The 18,128-nt window shown below is 40.4% G+C and overlaps 1 protein-coding gene across 3 annotated transcripts in view; it reads right to left on the minus strand.

The window, feature by feature from the left end:
* Positions 1-1,510: 1,510 nt before the first annotated feature.
* The window catches only part of PTPRN2 (protein tyrosine phosphatase receptor type N2), a 658,488-nt gene continuing 641,870 nt past the window's right edge, over positions 1,511-18,128 (minus strand). For all 3 annotated transcript variants that reach the window (XM_069006416.1, XM_069006415.1, XM_069006418.1), the window contains 2 exons: positions 10,817-10,890; positions 1,511-6,200 (listed from right to left, as the gene is read on the minus strand). In XM_069006416.1, coding sequence (XP_068862517.1) covers positions 6,129-6,200; positions 10,817-10,890 — 146 coding nt within the window. In that variant the 3' untranslated portion in view covers positions 1,511-6,128. The remainder of the gene's footprint in view (positions 6,201-10,816; positions 10,891-18,128) is intronic.

Here is an 18,128-nt window from a genome sequence, read left to right on the forward strand (position 1 = left end):
TAGACTGGTCATCCACATTGAGTCCTTTGTCTGTATTGTTGATTTACCTGCATGTAGGGGGTTAACTGGTGCACTCTCAAGGGGAGAAATTAATTTTTGACCTAAGAAGAATTTCCCCAAGGACTCAGTTGTTTCAAGCACACAGTTCTTGAAAGGTCCTATGTGTAAGCCAAGACTAAACCCAGCCAACTTGTTCCCCCTCCCTGTGGGTGCACAGTTCTTTGCTCAGCATCCAAAACAGGAATACCAATCCCATCAGCACTTGCTTTTACAGCTGTGTGCACCTGTGCAGTGTGAGGCCAGAGCAGCACTGCCTGCATGAATGAATGATGCACAACTGATGGCTTTGGGTGCACCTAGAAGATTCACAATGCTCCAGTAGTTATACAGTTAAATGCATTTCTCTCTTTGTCCTCCATCTGATGTTTCCAGAGTTTTCAGAAGGCTGTCTTGGAGATGAAAGACCTCCTAAATTACACCAACAGGAAAATAGCTGTAATGGTGCATATATTTTGCTTCCAAGATGAAAGTCACCTTCTTACACTGAGAAAGGCACAGATATTAAAACATGCAACTACATAACCAAGGTTGTTAAAGAATGTAAAGTGTGATTCTTCTGATGGAAAGGAAGGGTGCTGGACCAGGATGGTTTTATATTTCTGTTTACATTTTTCTAGTGATTTCTAGGTAAGTGGCAAACACATTTTAAGTCTTCTTCAAAAACACAAGTGAAATTTTAACACAGGACCATGAAAACTGCCATGCCAGGGCTGTCTAAACCCAAAGACTGCTCTGACAGCTAACAGTAGGTATTTAATGGGAAGATCCAAACCTTCATATAATGGACAGTGCTTATGGGAAAATGACTTCCTATCCCCCAGGAAAAAGACTCTTTTTTGTATTCTGTGCTTGTGTGGTAACCTTATACTTTATTTCTCTTAAACTTATTTAATATAGTGAGAGGTTTCCGTTACCTGTTCAAATATTTCTATGAACTTCTACTATTTTAAAACTATAAATCCTTGGCCCTTTTGTGATGGTCTTATCCACCAGCCTTTCCTTCCCCAAAACATTTTCCTGTCTTTATTTTTCCGGAAAACAGGTACCATTTAATCTGCTTGTTAACTTGTACACTCTGTGACACAGGCTCCAGGTGATTTTTTCCACTTCCTGGCAGTACAAGGAGGGTCCCTGTAACTTAGTAATTCTTTTGCTTGCTTCACTTTTGGCCTGAACACAGGAATCTGTCTCAATCAAAACCCTGTAAGGTGCAATATTTACAGGCCACACTTCTGAGCCTGAGCTGGCTGAAATCTCTTCTCAGAGCAGATTAAATGTGCATATCCAAGCCATCAACAGGGCATTTCTGCCCCTACCTGTGAGCCTCCTGTTCCCACCTTGGGTAAGCAGACCCCACCCCTCCAGCAAGAGACATCGGCACAGCTCCCACCCCCCAAATAAAAGCAAAGCACCAGCTGTTAATGCTGTATTCACAATACCATACTCCACAGACAATGTGACTTTATTCACAAATATGATTTTTACAGAGGTAGAACAAAATACTTTGTATAATTTTTTTTTAAACTATATACATATAAAGAATATAATAGAATGACAAGAAAGAAAAAGTTGTAAACAAAACAATATTATGCCATCAAATACGGTACAAACAGCATGCATGAACAGCTTCAAATGAAATCTTGCTGGTGTAACTTTATTTTTTTTCTCATGTGGTAAATGAAGAGTAGTAAAGAGTCATGCTCGAATTGGATTGAGTATGCCACAGCTCTGCAATTTTGTTTTAATTATTTTTTTTTTCTTTTACAATAAACCAACAGGATCACTTTCTTTTCACTGTGGTGGGGAATGCTTTTGTAATGCCCAATGTAATATTAACAGAAAAATAGAATAATCAAATCTACAAAGTGTACTCTCATTTAAAAAGCAAAACTATAGAAACTGTACAGTTTTAAAAAGCGAATTATCTCAAATGCTTCTTAAGAGAATTTTCTAAAGAAAGAAAAAATATGCAGAATAAAAATGAGGAGAGCTATTGTTCTGTAACAAAGCTAATCAAATACTTGTTTTCTGTTCCAATAAACAGTTTTTTTAATTAATGACTATTCTGGAAATTATGAAGTGGGCCAGGTTTTATTAATGTTCCACTTGACTAATAAAGCATGAACTCCTTACAGGTACTATAGCTGTCATTCCCCTGGGGATGGATGGGGGATTGGTTCTGCATGCATGCTGGAGACAGGGACAAGGTTTAGTCATGGGTGTAGATTCTAAAAATATTTTGAAATGTGTTAAACATTTAGTAGCTTCTATAAAAATAATCTGGCTTGTTTTGCTACTGGATTGAGATTTGGATTTGTGATTTTCTGCTGAAATTCATTCCTGGCCAAGGATTTCCACTGGGCTGGGAGTTACCTGGGCTGCAGCAGGTCCCATGGCAGTGGCTAACAGCAATGGTTATAGCTCACACCTGAAACACCTGAAGCCAACAGCAAACCCCACACTGTTGTTCAGCCGTATGCCTCAGGCTGAACCTCAAGGATCTGGGATTTGGTGAATGGTGCTGTCCTGCCCCTCCATCCCTCTAGTTCCCAGCCCATGTTATGGGAAGGGCAAAGGCTGGAGAGAGCAACTGTGCTTTTACTCCTGTGAACTATCAACTCTGGTGACAACCACCTTTCTGTCCATCCTATCTGGACACACTAACTGCATCAGCAGGGCGTCTGCCCTGGTCCCTGCCCTGCCCAGGGACAGCAGCTGTGTGTGCTGCCTGTGGGAAAACAGGGCTTTCTCTCTCTGATCAGGGAGGAAGGAAACTTTGAGCAGTGGGGTTAAATTTCCCTCCTGCAGGTCACCCCCTAAAATGTCATTTGAAGATTCAACCACACAAACAGAACCTGTACACTCCATTTGTCTTTATCAAGAATGTGAGGATGGTTAATATTAAACACACGCTGTTCGTGGACACGCGTTAGGCACCAGCCCCAGCTTCAATTGCAATGAGTTTACTAAAGATCAGCAGAGAATTGAACAGAGAAGGATGATGGGTCTCATTTGACTTTGAGCTCTCAGGTGATCCTGGTCTTCAGGCAAAAGCTCAACTCAACCTGACAGTGAACATGGGGTGCATCCCGCATCCCGTGCAAATGACCAGGGGTTGGCCTGAATAACATCCTTTGCCAGACCACAAGGATTAAGTTAACTGCAGTGAAAAGAAATACCTGCCCTGCATGGCAAATCCATCTCTGTGGCTTCATCCATGGCTTTGGCATCTTCCTGGGAAATGGATAGTCAGACCCCTCTAGATCGCCCTGGTGCAACGGAAACCTGTGTTTCACTAATTGACCCTGCAGTAAAGTATCACCCCCAGAAACAGGGCTTTATTGAGGGGTGTGAACAGTGTGCTATGCACAGATGAAATATTCTGTGTGGTTGTTTACAGTCAACAGAATAAGCCTTGCACCTCTTTGTGGAAGAACTGTACAAAACATGGCTGAAATAACAGGATTGTCGATGATGGCCAGTGGGGGATACTCTAACTCTCTGAGTAAGACTGCATCTTTCTGTTGTGTAAACTGGTCTACAAGGATGAATAAAACAACACATTCCTGCCCCATTAGCCTTGGGGAAGATTAATGCCCTCTAATCTACGCTAAATAAACTCTGAAGCATGAAGTCCCACACTCAGCTGCTTGTGAATTAATAGGGATCACCCTGAAATTGCTATTATGAAATGCAAATATTTGCAAAAGAACAATTAAAAAATATTCCTGAAGTGCAACGAAAGGCTCGTCAGTCATGTTTGTGGTATGCACAGGGACAGTCAGGAGGCAAACACTAATGAATCCCAGGGCAGAAATCTGTGGTAAAACCCCATTAGCCCATTGGCAGTGGGTGATGGCACAGCATCTCACACTGGGAAATAATTCCACCCATTAATCAGAGGGCTTGGCTTAGGATACCCCAATTTTGATTCTTTGGACAGTTTGTTTGCATACAACTACCTATATTTTCAGAAGGCTGCAGTACGTGGCTCACAGTAAATCTACTTCAAACACTTGCTGATACGGCTCAAACTGATCTCATCTGCCCTGATCTGCAATTTTATGTTAGCTAAAGTAATAAAAGAATCCTGTTAAACCTAAATTATCAAATGAAAAAGGCAATTTTCTCATTTATACTCCATTAGTTTTTTTAGTTATTGCTAGGAAAGCTCTAAAATGCTTAGGCCATAAAATAAACATGTGGCTTAATGTACAGTATGTGTACTTAAGAGGATGATGGCATCTGCAGTAACTGCTCTGCACTGCTATAGTAATGGGATGCACAAATTAAGCAACAGCATATATCAAGTAAAGCATACAAAAATGTATGGCAAAAAGTAACAAGCCTTCTGCTTTTTTTCATTTTGTTTTTTTTTAGTAACTCTTTAATTGCTAAAAAGAAGAAATCACTAATATCCACACCTACAACACAAAATTGCAACATGGTTGATTTTGATTGATGCTCGTCACATCTGTGCCAGCAAAACTCTGTGATACTGTTATTTTTAACATTTCACTGATTAGAAGTTTATAAAAGCTCCCCTTCCCAAATTAAATTCAATTATATATTTTCAAGTGCTGAAATTAAACAATTAGCCTAACATGGTTTCAAGCACACAACACTCATAAGATTTTGGGAAAGAAGCACCCCAGATTTTTAAGTCACAGAGATGTAAGATAGCATATGAAAAAGCATCCAAGTATTCACTTTTGAAAATGAAACTAAGAGCCTAGATCACTTAGGTACCTTCAGTAGTTTTACTCTCAGGCCCTTCATTCAAACATATCAGAGTACTTTCTATCAATAATGTAAATTCCTTTAGAAGAGTACCACAACAAAACCTGTGAATTCACAGAAGCAAGATTGCATATCCAAACCATTTACAGACATATTTTAGCATTACTTTGCAACAGTAGGCATTAGGATTTTGAGAATACATGAATCTCTGAAATTCAACATTTGTGCTGCTATACCCCTTCATGCTCAGTTCAAATAGGTGTCCTTCAGAAAAACGAGTGAGCAGAGCCTCTGCAGAGAGCTGCAACAAATGCCTGGATCAGACAAACTCGATGAGAGTCATAAAATGCAGATTGGAGAGTTCTTCTTCAGCCAGGATTTTACAGAAATACACTTTCCTGGCTAAAAAGGATGGCACAGCAGAGCTTTACAGAGGGAAATGCAAAAATATAAAGAGGAGAATCCCATTTTCTTCCTCAGTAATCCCATAAAACCAACAATCTCTTTCTATAACAGCTCTGGACAGTTACCTGACTGCTGACAGGACCTTTCCCATCACCTGAGGGGAGTCTGTGCTCTCCTCTTCTGTGCTGTCAGTGCCAGGTACATGGTCAGAGTGGTGCTCATTATGCCCTGGCTTCCCATTAATGTGACCAATTTGTTTTCTCCCTAGTTGCAACAACTGTGCAAGCCTGATTTACTTATAGTTCAGATTTTCTTCCTCTCATGGCACAAAGCTGAAAAGTAAACAACAGTTAAGAAAACATTTGCTTGCCAAAGCCTGGCATGAGAAGGTGCAAGCTCTCCTTGCCAGAGCCTGGACCTGTGTTTGCTCACACCCACTGCATTGTTTCATGCTCTAGCTTGGCACTGTATGGGAACAATCACCATCCTCTTCAGGCCCTCAAGCTTATTCAGCCTTTGAGAAGTTACAAAATATAACAGAACACTGTTTTCTGAGACTATATTGACTGCACTAATTACCCACAATATTGTATATTTGCTATTAAGAACATGAATGTGTGCTTTCAAAGTGTGACATTCAGGGCTTCGAGGATGTGGAAGGAATTACATGGATTGTTCTGTCACTTAATCCGAGGCTTTGATGTACTTTTAAAAAATTGTTTAAAACCCCAAAAAACAGAATACACATTTTAACTGTTGAACTTTCACCAGCTAAAGGAGTTTGTAAGAACCCTATCACTATGTGGTTACAACAGAAGATACACAGTTAAGGTCAGGTCACGGTTTCCAAGAACATTCACAGGGACTGAGGATGAGGAAAACGAGGGATGGATTCTGCAGGAACCTTCAGGAGACTGAGCTGCTCACTGGGGAAGGGCCTTGAGTATTGCATTCACTTCCTCTGCAACTGCTGTCAGAGCAAACTCAAACTGCTCCTGCGGAGAGAACAAACACACACCCTGAATAATAAAACAAACCACTTTCCAGAAGCAGCTGAACGTCCTCAAGACATTGTTAAAAATACGAATATGCAGGATGAACTGTACAGTGCCATGGAAAGGAACAAAATGTCCTGGGATTATTGATGTCATATAATGTTTGACAGCGTCTCGAAGCCGGAGTAATTTTAATGGAGAAAAATGTTAGTAGCAGAACCCAAGCTATTGGGACACAATGATGGATTGCTGCTGCATGGTCAGAAGGGCTTGGGAGTAGCTCATCACCAGCCATTTCCTTCTGACACAGAGATGGGAACTCAGTAACATAATTGGAATATGAAGTAAGTGAGATGCTGTAAAGCAGAGACTGGTTTTTCTCAGGACTGTTTCTAGTTGAAAGAATCTAGAATAAATATCTCCTCCCCTGATATCTATTTTATAGAACAATATCTGCTTTTTTGGCTTACCTGTCATTGATCTTTTTAAGCCTCTCCTTTTAATGTCCTTTCCACACCCACAAATTACTCAATTTTGTTAAGACCACTCCTAAATAAGAAATGCTTGGGAAGGCTTTTCTCTTCTATTAATGTACTGTAACCTCAACATCAAAATGCTTAACATGCTTCTGTGCTGGGTTGGCAGAGGTGTGAAGGACACAGCCATGAACAGCTACTTCTTCTAAGTGCAAACCTAACACACTCCTGAACTGTGTAGTCCTACAGAAGGGCAAAGGAGTTTTAAATCCTCAAGGTTAACAGGTGTTATATTTTCCAAGCAAGTAATATTTTTTGTAGTAATTTAGCTTTCTGAAACGTCTGACAGGGTGATTTGGAGTTTGAGACTTTTCAGTGGAAAGTTTTCTCAAAATACAGGTAAATCAAAGACACCAGAACTGTGGAGAAATTTCTGGATTTTCTGGAAGTACTCCAAGAGCCATAAGCCAGCTGGGGTCAAGAGCTGCTGAGGAATCGACTCCTAGGATGCAGGTTTGAGATGCACCCTGCAAAGCATCCCAAGATCACTGCTGGGATACTATCTGTGTCTCCCATTAGAAAATAGGTGGTCTGCACTTCCAGCCCCTCAGTTAGGGCTACCAGGGGCTGTGTGGGATGCTTACAGAATACAGCCACCCCCAAAAGTGATCACTGGGCCAATAGCATTAATTTTCCGCAGTGTTTCACTTTACTGAAGATATCTACAGGAAGGATGAAAGAACAAACTACAGATGTACAACTCATAGTTCAGAAAGGCAGCTGACTCTTAATTCCTGCAATCCAGTGCCAGTCTTCTCTGCCTTGTCTTACACAGTCATCTCCCATGTGGAGATGCTTCAGAGAAGCAGTGATGGGCGCAGTGCCAGAGCAGAAAGAGCAGAACAAAACTCAGAATAATTTCTCAGTGACACTGCCATTCAAGAATTTTGCTGTCTGCTTGGTGCTGTCAAAGTGGCATCCATATACACTTGCTGGACTGCAGCCAACAGCTTTTAATTGATTCACCCTAAAGAGTAGGACTCATCATCAGTAGGCACTGAAAATGGTGTACATGACTGCCTATGGCTCCCTGCATTGTCTAAGGTATCTGCAATTAAAGGAAATCCTGGGAATGCTGGGGGCCATCCAGGAGCATCAGATGTATTTTAACTGGGGCACAATGAGTGTGTGAGAGAAGCTGGAGAGCAGCAGGGTCAGAGAGGGCATATACTGGACATGCTGGGGAGAACCAAACTGGGTGCTTGTACCAGCTCAAAAAGCCTCAGGAAGAGAGTGTCTGCCTCACCCAAGGACTCAGCAACAGGAGGTGTGACCTTAATGACTGAGGCAAAACAATTTACAAAGTGTAATCTGCACAGCCAGAGCTCAAAACTGACTGCAGTAAAGGGGACAGTGGAGCAGACACGAGATGTGTGGGGACATGGCCTGTCAAGGATGGTGCAGCTGAGCTCTTCCCCCTCCATCCTTCTGCATAATACACCCAGGTGAAAGGCAGGGAGTACAGCTTCCATTGATGGGCATCACTACCCTCCCAGGAAAAGCCCTTCCACACCTTCCACACTTCTCCATGAGGACAGCTGCAGTTAGAGACAATTAATGTCAGTAATTTTTAAAGGAGCTCGGTTCGTTGTTTTGTACAGCTACACTGCCATTCACATATTCTATTTGCAGATACAAGACTCTCTGGAGATGAATTTTAACATCCAGCTTTGCCTAGAAAACAGAGCTGGACAGACATTCTGTGGTGTCAGTTCACCTATAATGCAGAGGTGACAAGAATATGCTTAATAAAAAATAGCTATGGCTATGTTTCATTAAGTCTACAGATAAAAATTCCCAGGAAAACAAAGTGAGTCCATGTAGCATATACAACACAGTAAGGAATCTATCTAATGTCATAGATTGTGAGAGGATATAGGAGACAGGAAAAAAAGGAAATATATATTTTTCCCATCACAGAGAATACACTTCCTCCTTCATTACTTTTTCCTCTCACATGTGGCATATCAATTCTATTTTATGATTCCCCTGCAAAAAAAACCAACAAACCCACAAACCCTCAATTATGCTTCTCAGAACTGCAGAATGTCGTTATGATAATTTCATTACAATTTATTATATACAGTGCTTTTGAATTAAAGATCCCTTCCAGAAGACAAAATGCTGCAAACAAATCCTCCCTATGCCTATTGGAAAGGTGGAGCGCTGCCTGCTGGAAACACAATAACATTGCTGAAGGAAGTTGGTGTTTATTTTGCCTAGGGATATCCTGTAATTGGCATTTCTAACCTGACTTTTAATCCATCGTTTTAAATTACTCCAAGAGTCTAATACTCCTCATTTGTATTCAGTTGGGAAAGCACAGGGGTTTGTTTAAATCCATCAGAAAAATTCTCTGGGGATCGTGCATTGCTAGCATGTAACCAGATATTTATAATTTGCAAGACATTAGCTTGAATAAGTGATTTGGGTGGTTTTGAGAAAATGACAATGATGGAAGAAGGAGCAAGAGGAGAGATAAGCAATATCCTGAGAAAATTTTTCATCCTGGATGAAAACACAGGATACATTTGTTTTCTGGAGCTCTTCCAGACAAATGTTTGGAGGGAAAAAACATGTCTTGAGGGAGATTTTCATGGAACTCAGGTAACTATTGCTGAGCTAAGTAGGAGAAATTGTTCACATAACCTCATTCTTTGGTTCTGGAGTGATGTTTTTTCTTCTATTGAAGGCAACAAGCCATAATTCCTCTGCCTTGAGAAGGAAACTGGAACCGGAGCTCTATGTTGCCACAGAGCTGCTACATATTTTGAATGCATTTGCAGAGTAGTCCAGGACTTGCATCTTACCTCAGAGTAAATATATATAACACTGGACACTGTGTGCTATTTGCCTTTTTTCCCAGTCTGAATAATCAAAGCAGAAGAAAGACTTGTGCAATTTTATGTCTTACTTGCAGATAAAGATTAGTTAGTTTTGACTGGCTCATCTTTATTTTTCATGCACTTACTTAATTGGCAAATAATAATTAACGTTCCCCAAGCTGTTCTTCAGCAGTATTTTCCATAGTATTAATGGGAAATAACATGATTGGGAAGAGATTCAGGAAAAGTTATGAACCAATGACTCCTGCAGCACACATTTATTTCACCTTTGCCCCTCAGCAATTTCCACTCCCTAAACACTGCAGAATTTCCTATCAGTTTCAGCCAAGCCAAGATACAGTGCTGTCACATTGCTCTTGTTACTCAGTTTGGGACTATGACTATCATTTGATATTTTATAAGGCCATAAACAGATTTATTTCATCTCCATGGCATGAAAGAGTTTCTTAATTGTCATATTTCCAGCTCTTAATTTGCAGCAAATATCCCAGAATATCATTCCATACATCACTGGAATTGTTAATCATGGAAACTTTAATTTCTAATTTAAGGGACTGCAATTGCACCATCAGCTACTATGTTTAAAAGTTTTGCATTGTGGAAAAATGTCAAAACTATTACAACTTACACAAATTAGAGAGTAAGCATTCATCTCACCAAAGGGTAAAAATATAGTTACCATGTTACATCCATAAAGGACAAGGCATGATGCAAGCTCTTCTGTTCAAAGATACTAAAATTTACTTGATTCCCTGCAAAACTTTATTTCCTTTAACCCCAAACTTTTGAGTTCTTTTTTTTTCCAGAAAAAAATATCAAATGCAGCAGTTATATTCTCTTTAATGAGTGGAAGCTTTAAAAAAAAAAAAAAATTACATGCACTGTTAAGCCCAGATACTCTAAGAAAATAATCCATAGTTCAAGATGAAAGCAAGAACATTCTTTCAAATGCACATTTTCCTTAGCAGGCTATAGATTGTTGTCTTGACTGTCCTTCATATATGGTAATCAAGATAGATGCTGGAGATGTTACAAGAAAGAACAGTAAACACCAAAGAAAGTAACCTAGATAAATCTTCAGCATAAATAAACCTCAGTTGGTAGGGAGCCAAACAGAGTAATCAGCAAGCGACCTGCGTTAAATTAGGTCATACCCTCTCTCTTCTGTCATGAAAATAACTACTGTGAAAGACCTTTAATGTATTTAAAATCCCAGTGGATTTATTGACAGTACCTTTGTCTGGACCATGCCTGGTCTCTGGTCCCTCAAGTGCTCCAGGGTAGCAGCAATATCAATCTCTTTAGCACCTGCAACAAACCACAAATTGGGCTGAGTTCAGAGCACAAGATAATCCATGCTGCATCTGTCAATCTCTTGCTATCAGGTTCCCTTTGGGCTAACAGTCCAATTGAAAATTATTACATCCATCTCTCAGCAGACTTGGCAGGCAGCTGCAATTTTTGTCTTCATATAGAAAAATAAGAGGTTGGGGTGCCTTTTACTAACATTAATTGAAGAGAAGCCAGAGAAAAACAAATTCTTAAAAATGCCTCTGTACCTAAAGCAGAATATGTTTTGTGGAACTTAAGGGTCTGTCATGGCAATGCCACTGAGTGTCCCTTTGTCACTTCTAAGAGTATGCACTGAATTAAGGGCCTGAACCACATAAAGATTAATGCTGTAAAAACAAGATTTAGGTGGCCTTTTGTCATCTGCAGCTGACATCCAGAAAACCTGTCTGTGGCTTCCTAGTTCAGGACCTGTCAGGCCAGCTTCGTGTGTGGTCTCTGTTTCACCTGGCCAGTCTATGGCATTTTCTTTTGGTTCTACTCCAGGTGTCAGGACACGGCTGCCCTGTAGCCATCAGCAGCACCAGGACACGAGAAATAGGCACAGACAGCCTGACTGCTGTGGGACTGGCTCCCTGCCCCATGCACACGGAGGAGCTTTCTTTTAGCACATGAACTATGGACATCAAAGCAAGTCCTTGTCCCTCACCCCTTTCTCATAATCCACAAAGACTAGAGAACTGAAGGGGACAGGGAGATGCTGATTTCCTCCTCAGTTTCCTCCAGTGAAAGATATTTCAAGACCGCCCTCCTCTTTTTCCTTAAGTGCCGAATCTGATGTTTTACGAAGGGATCAAGGGAACATCAGGATTTTGGTCCTTTTGCATGAGCTTCAAGAATTGAAGCCTGGCTGGAAATCCTTTGAGGTGATAAGTTCACCTTCAGAATTTGGCTCTCTTGTATCTGCTCCCTTCTGCATCTTGCAAGAACATCTCATGGTACCAAAGCACCAGGCAGATGGGCAGAGGGTCATCCTAACCCAAGTTTAACTACCCCATCTCTGCTCCACTACACCCTACTGCCCTGGCTGGCTGTTTATTCTCCTAGGGCTGATGTGGGCCCATAGCTTCAGGAGCTTGGAAAGGTGTTGACCTCAGGTCTCTCCTCTTTTGTGCATTCACTTTCATCATTGGATGGTTTATCAAGGGCATGGATTGGCTACAATTCTGGACTCTGCTCTATTTTAAAGGATACTCCATGGTGTGCTCTGAAAAAGATTTGACAACCACTTCCCATTGCCTGGTCCTACGAATTTCCTGTGCCAGTCTGTGCCAATTTGGGACTTCCTTCTGGTGGCATTTAAATATCCCCAAATATTCACAGGGCTCTCAGTGGCCAGCCTGTGGGCCATGCACCTAAAGCATTGCTGCTGCAATGTAACTTGTACACACCTAGAACATATACTAGTTTAGCTCCCAGGACTGAATTTGGAGAATTGGACTCAACACTTACCACTCTTCCTACAACTCTTGTAATTTGAGGGCTTGTCTACCTGTAGTTAGATTCCTATCAATGTAAACATCATGCACCTCATATACCCAACTCAACTTTATAGCTCAGCATCATCTTTTAAAAAATTCAGAAAAGGAATGAACAGTGAATGATTTCATCTGGTTTTCTTGATAAAAGATATGAAATTTTATTTAAAAATAACATCAGCCCTACAAGAATAATTGATTTGGAATATGTTCTTCAAATCAATGAAAATATGTTCTTCAGCTGTATCAGAAATGGAATGAATTAATTCAGTAAATATAACAGTGACAACTTAGAAATGGTGTCTGACAGATAGTTTTGCTAATTACCATGGGTTGGGGCATTGTATGGCTTTTGCTCCCCACCCCTCCCTGGGATTTACAGGGATGAGCTTTGAAAAAAAATAGAAGTTGTTTTTTTTTTTAAATGAAAACCCCCCAAATCTCCTTACAACAGAGCAGAGCAATAAATACTTACGTATGCTGTAAAGTCTGATAACAGTGACAGTAATTATACCTTAGATCTGTTGCAGGTTTTGCAGTGGCAATTCATCAGTATTGGAAAGCATCAGTAAAGGTACCCTCTTCACAAACCCTAACACTGGTATAACACAGTAGCTCTCTTCAGTGTTTAATCTCACACATACATGTGCAATTAGGTGGGATTTTCCTGTTCCACCACAGCTGTGGATGGAAGCAGAGCTACGTGAGTACTGCACATGCTTTACAGGCTCACTCGTAGCCTCATTTGATAACCAGGAAATAAATGTAGCATATTCCAGTAGCATCTTGGTTTAAAGTAAGAGGAATTTTCCTTTCAGAAATTAAGATATGAGAAATATTTAAGACACTGCCATCCATGGACAAAGCTAACCACAGTCCTGAGCTTCCAAGGTGTGTGCTGCAAGGATGAACCCAGAGATCCTCCCACTGCATTGCAGGCTCAAATACCCATGACTGTGAACATGTATGTCCCCCCACCAGTGATGGATGATCTTTATTTGAAAATTCTATTGAAAATTTATTTCTATTGAAATTTATTTGAAAATACTCTAGCCTCAGGACAAAAAGAGAAAAGGTTCACAAAAAGACCTAGTTACACTCTTTAATGGCTAGACAGGCTTCTGAATTTACCTTTGAAAGAGTTAATTCCTCCATTTTTGTGAGGCAGATTGCAGGCATTTACTAGTGAACTGATGTTTGCTTTTTTGACATGACTAATAGTATGAACAACACTTGATTAAAGATCCTAATTTAGCGAAACACCAAAGCATATGCATGCACTGGAACATAAGAACAGTCCTAGTGGGCTAGTATGCTTAATGGGAAGCTTGTTCTGAAGCGTTTTGTCAGTAAAGTCCCTAAAACATCTGTTTTTACTGACTAGTGTCCCCAGCCCATGGGTTGTGATCAGCAGGTCACCCAAAAGCATTTCTGATGTCCTCAGCCATAGGTAATTTGAAGGAAAAGTAGAGCAGATCAAGTCTTGTTGAGATGCCATTGGGTTAGAGACAATCCAAAGCAGAGACGTGGATTGGTTTGCTACACCCTTTTTTCCACCTCTGAATGCTGTGGATACTACAGGGATGGGAAGGACATAAGTGCCTAGAGAGACAGACCAGTGAAACTTAGTGCTGCAAAGACAGGACACTGTTTCAGAAGAAAAACATCTAGGAACAAGAAAATTTACAGGACAAGAGATTAAATCAGTGGCATAGGAAAAAGCCAGCATGACTTGTTCTCTTGCTACATGAGTAAGCCTCTCTTCCTCCTCTGCATCTACATATTCTGCATCTATTCCCTTATTGTAACTAAAATAAATGGGTTTAAATATATATTGGTAGTCCCCTATTAAATCTCATTTTGTGATGAGGGCTTTTTTCTATTCAAGCTTAGGCTACTCTGCTTCTGTATTATGTAAATTCAGCTCACTACCACTGGCATGTGAAATAGGCTGTGGAAAGTTTTCTGGTGACAGACACAGACAAAGAAAGAGTCTTTCAAGGCACAAAGGGAGGTCTGAACCCAATCTGCCTTCACAGGTGAGAGGAGCTCAGTGTTTAAGTGCAGCGTGGACTTTCAACTCTCTTTGGAATTATTTTGTTGAAACCTGACACAAATTCAACACTTTCCTTGCCATGCTGAGCTTTCTCTTTAATCTGGGAGTATGACAGTATGGCATAACATTCTACAGTGCCAAATAACATTCTATTTATGCTTTTGAGCCTTTTCAGGTGGCAAAAAATACAGCATATGCTACATGACGTGGGGAGAGAGGGATATTGCATCTAAGGACATTAAGGTCAAGCCATGCTCTTACTGAGATGGCTGCAAAATATCCACACACAGCTAAGGCATTTTAAATATTGCTTATCTGGAAAGCCCACATACAAGCTAAATTTGATGCAGTGGTTTAGAGCAAAAGCTGGAAGAGCTTGATCCACTGATTCCAAGGATATCCCACTACTGGAAGTGTTTTGCTTAGGCTACTAAACTATTAAGTCCAGTAATAGATGCAGACGTCACTTTATTGTCATACAAAAAATAATCTAGAGGAAGGGTTATAAATACTAGGCTGGAGAGCAAGTGACATTTGGAAAAGAAAACAAAATATGTCAAAAAGGCAATATTTTCTATCTTTTCTTCCCACCAATATATATCTGTCTGCTACTGGTTTCAGAAGCTAAAGAGAGGGATAAAAGAAGAAGCATTTAAACAATAAAGAACTGTCTTTTCACCTTTTGACTGTATTTTACTCTGCAGGGAATAAATTTGGGTTGTGTTTGTGACAGGCTTTTTCACAATGGATTTCATTGCTTGTTTTAAATGAACATAGGAATGTAACTTAGTGTGAGACTGAGCTAATATTGTACCATCAGTATTGTGAGAAATGACTGTGCAATGTGCTATTTTTTTTAAACAGAACATGCATTTGCAGTAATTCACTGTGAGCCAGATACTGCTAGCCTTCCCCTGCCCCTAGCAGCTCAGTGAGTTGGCTGAGTAAATACCTCTGAAAGCACTTCCACACCAGTGCAAGCCAGATTTTAACTTCAGTAATTAACTATCATCTTCCTAAAGGCTTGAAGCATTCACAGTGAGTGCATGGCAACCCACATCAGGAACATTAACTGGATAAACTAAAAGAAAACAAGAGAAGATGCAAGCTGAATGATATTTTGCCCCCAAGGAGAGAAGCGGTTTCTGAAGTTTAGGGTCATATCCTTCGCAACCCTCTCTCTCCCCGCAGGCATGAATGCAGGATGCACGCTGGCACTTAACAGCTGGTGCTCCTGATTAGCAGATCTCAAGGGGTTAAAGTGTTTGCCCTTGGACAGTCGTGTAAGTGGAGTATCCAGCATGTCATAAAAACACGGGTAAATTCCCCCTTTTTCCTGCAATAAATGACGACCCAACCTAATTCTGCTGCAATAGGCTCCAGGAGGTGACCAGCAGCTCACAATATTGAAAATCACCGTGAATTACCTAATGTTAGCTTTATGTCTATAATAATGAAGGCCTCCCTCTCTTCTCATTCTCCTAGACATGGCAGGGGACCTATTTTGCTAAACACAAGACACACGAGAAACACTCCGTGGAGGATGATCCCTTCCACATTGTCGCAGTACTGCTGTCACTGTGATGGCACAGGAATATGACAATGTTTGTCAAGAGGGGTAACTTCTGTAAATGTATCAGCTGGCAAGAAAAAATGAAGGCATATCATTAAGAAGTTTTTTCAGGTTCAGCAAACTACAGAGTTTGTGCATCTGAAAATGTGCTGGGTTGGTTTTTTTTCAGTTATATGAACAATCAGCATTTGTTATATAAATGCACGAGAAGTTTTAGCTTAATTAAGGTAATCTTTGAGATTTTTATGTAATAGGCTTGAACATACACTGAAAGCAAAGTCAAAAGTTCTATTTTATTCAGTACTAATGAAAAGTGCAGTGTAGATTCTGTGAGACTGATAGAATTTTATATTAAAGCTCTGTCTTAAAAGGAATATTTTAGATTCTAGATGCTCTGAATTTTCTGTGTATTTATAAAAATAAAATGATGCTTAAATACTTCATCAAAGCAGTTATTTGTGGGGGGTTTCTTTTTAACCCAAACCGAAGAGTTTTCTTTGTGAATGTTTCACAAATACATTTCGCTCATAAATATTAAATTAAAAAGGAGTTTTCTAGTTGGGAGCAACTTTCAGATCTACTGGCATATATCCTCAAAAAGACATGATTATAACTCTGCAGAATGGCTATAAATTTGTTACATCCTAAAGGATGGCTTAGTCATTAGGGGGCTATGTTTAGATAGATTTCAGTTCTCTTCCAGACTGAGACTTTGACTTCCTGCACTTCAGCTAAATCATTAAATTCACCCTATGTTTCACACCATCATTTATAAAATGAACCATTTTTTTTCCTACCTAATGAGTTGTTATGAAAGCAAGTCCACTAATGATTATAGGGTACTTGGACGCTAGAGAGGTGAAGACCTAGATAGATCCTCTTATTTTTCTTCCAATGCCCTTTGCACCTTTCTCAGCCCTCTTTCTGTTCTCCTTGATCATAAAGTGATCGCAATACTGAATATATGAGGTAGGAGTCATACCGAGCAGTTGTAAAGGGGGGGTTCTTAGCACCTTTACCATTTCTCCTTAAGGAAATGATGATGATCTGTGTGGGAATAAGCATTTATCCCAACAGAAAAAAATGGAGTACTAGGGGAATACAGAAATGACCTGTCAAATGCCTTTCTTTTTGTAGCAGAATGTATTCAGCTTCATTCTAGTCAGATATTACCTGCCTAATGCATCTTTTTTTATTTATTATATTGTATAGATTTGGAATTAGGCCTTGAAGGGCAAAGAGACTTGTTAGCTCAGATTAAAAACTGCCTTGCTAAAATCTTGAAGGAAGAGTCCCTAATACAGTTCTTTATGCTGCTGTTGCTAGAAGCTGAAAAAGATCCAATTAATATTTGCAGGATGCTGCTGATCAGCAGCCTTTAGCCTGGGATCATGCATGGCTCAGTATTCCCAGGCAGCCAGGAGTGCAGTGGAAGATTCATCTGCAATATTGTGAAACAGCAAAAATACACCTGAGAAAGAAAATAAGGGGAAACAACACAGTGCCAGTGAGGACACCGAGCTGTCTCATCACAGTGTGTCTGTGTTTAGGAAGAATACAAGTGTTTGTCATGTTTGGGTGATGGCTGCATGACTCATGTCTAAAACTGATGCGTCATGGTCAAAGCAAACGCGCGTGCAGCGGCTTTTCACTGCCTTTCTTCCCTCCCCATGTGAAGACTGACAAAGAGGCTTTCTTGGCTTTACTACTGGATTTTCTGGCCCTTTTCTGCATTCAGCTTTGCCACAGCAAGGGAATAGACAGTGAACTATAGAGATTAAAGGACAGACAGTAAATAGATCCAGGTCTGTCAGGAGCCTAATACACAAACAAACCCATCTATACTTCTGTCTGTCATAGTGTATAGAGACAGAAGTGGGCTCTCTGGGGAGTTAGGAGGGTAAATCAGTACTCATGGACTATTACACTGTCACAGCCCTGCTGTTTCCAATGTCTAATGTAGCTGGACATAGCACAGATATGCTGTAGATTTGCAAATCTCCTAAAGCCCTACACGCCTCCAGCTTCCCACTGACAGCTTCTAAAGGAAGGCTTGTGTAGCTGCCCCAGCAAGCGTTTGCCCCATTGA

This window comes from Aphelocoma coerulescens, chromosome 2 (assembly GCF_041296385.1).
Source record: "Aphelocoma coerulescens isolate FSJ_1873_10779 chromosome 2, UR_Acoe_1.0, whole genome shotgun sequence".
Taxonomy (NCBI): Eukaryota; Metazoa; Chordata; class Aves; order Passeriformes; family Corvidae; genus Aphelocoma; species Aphelocoma coerulescens.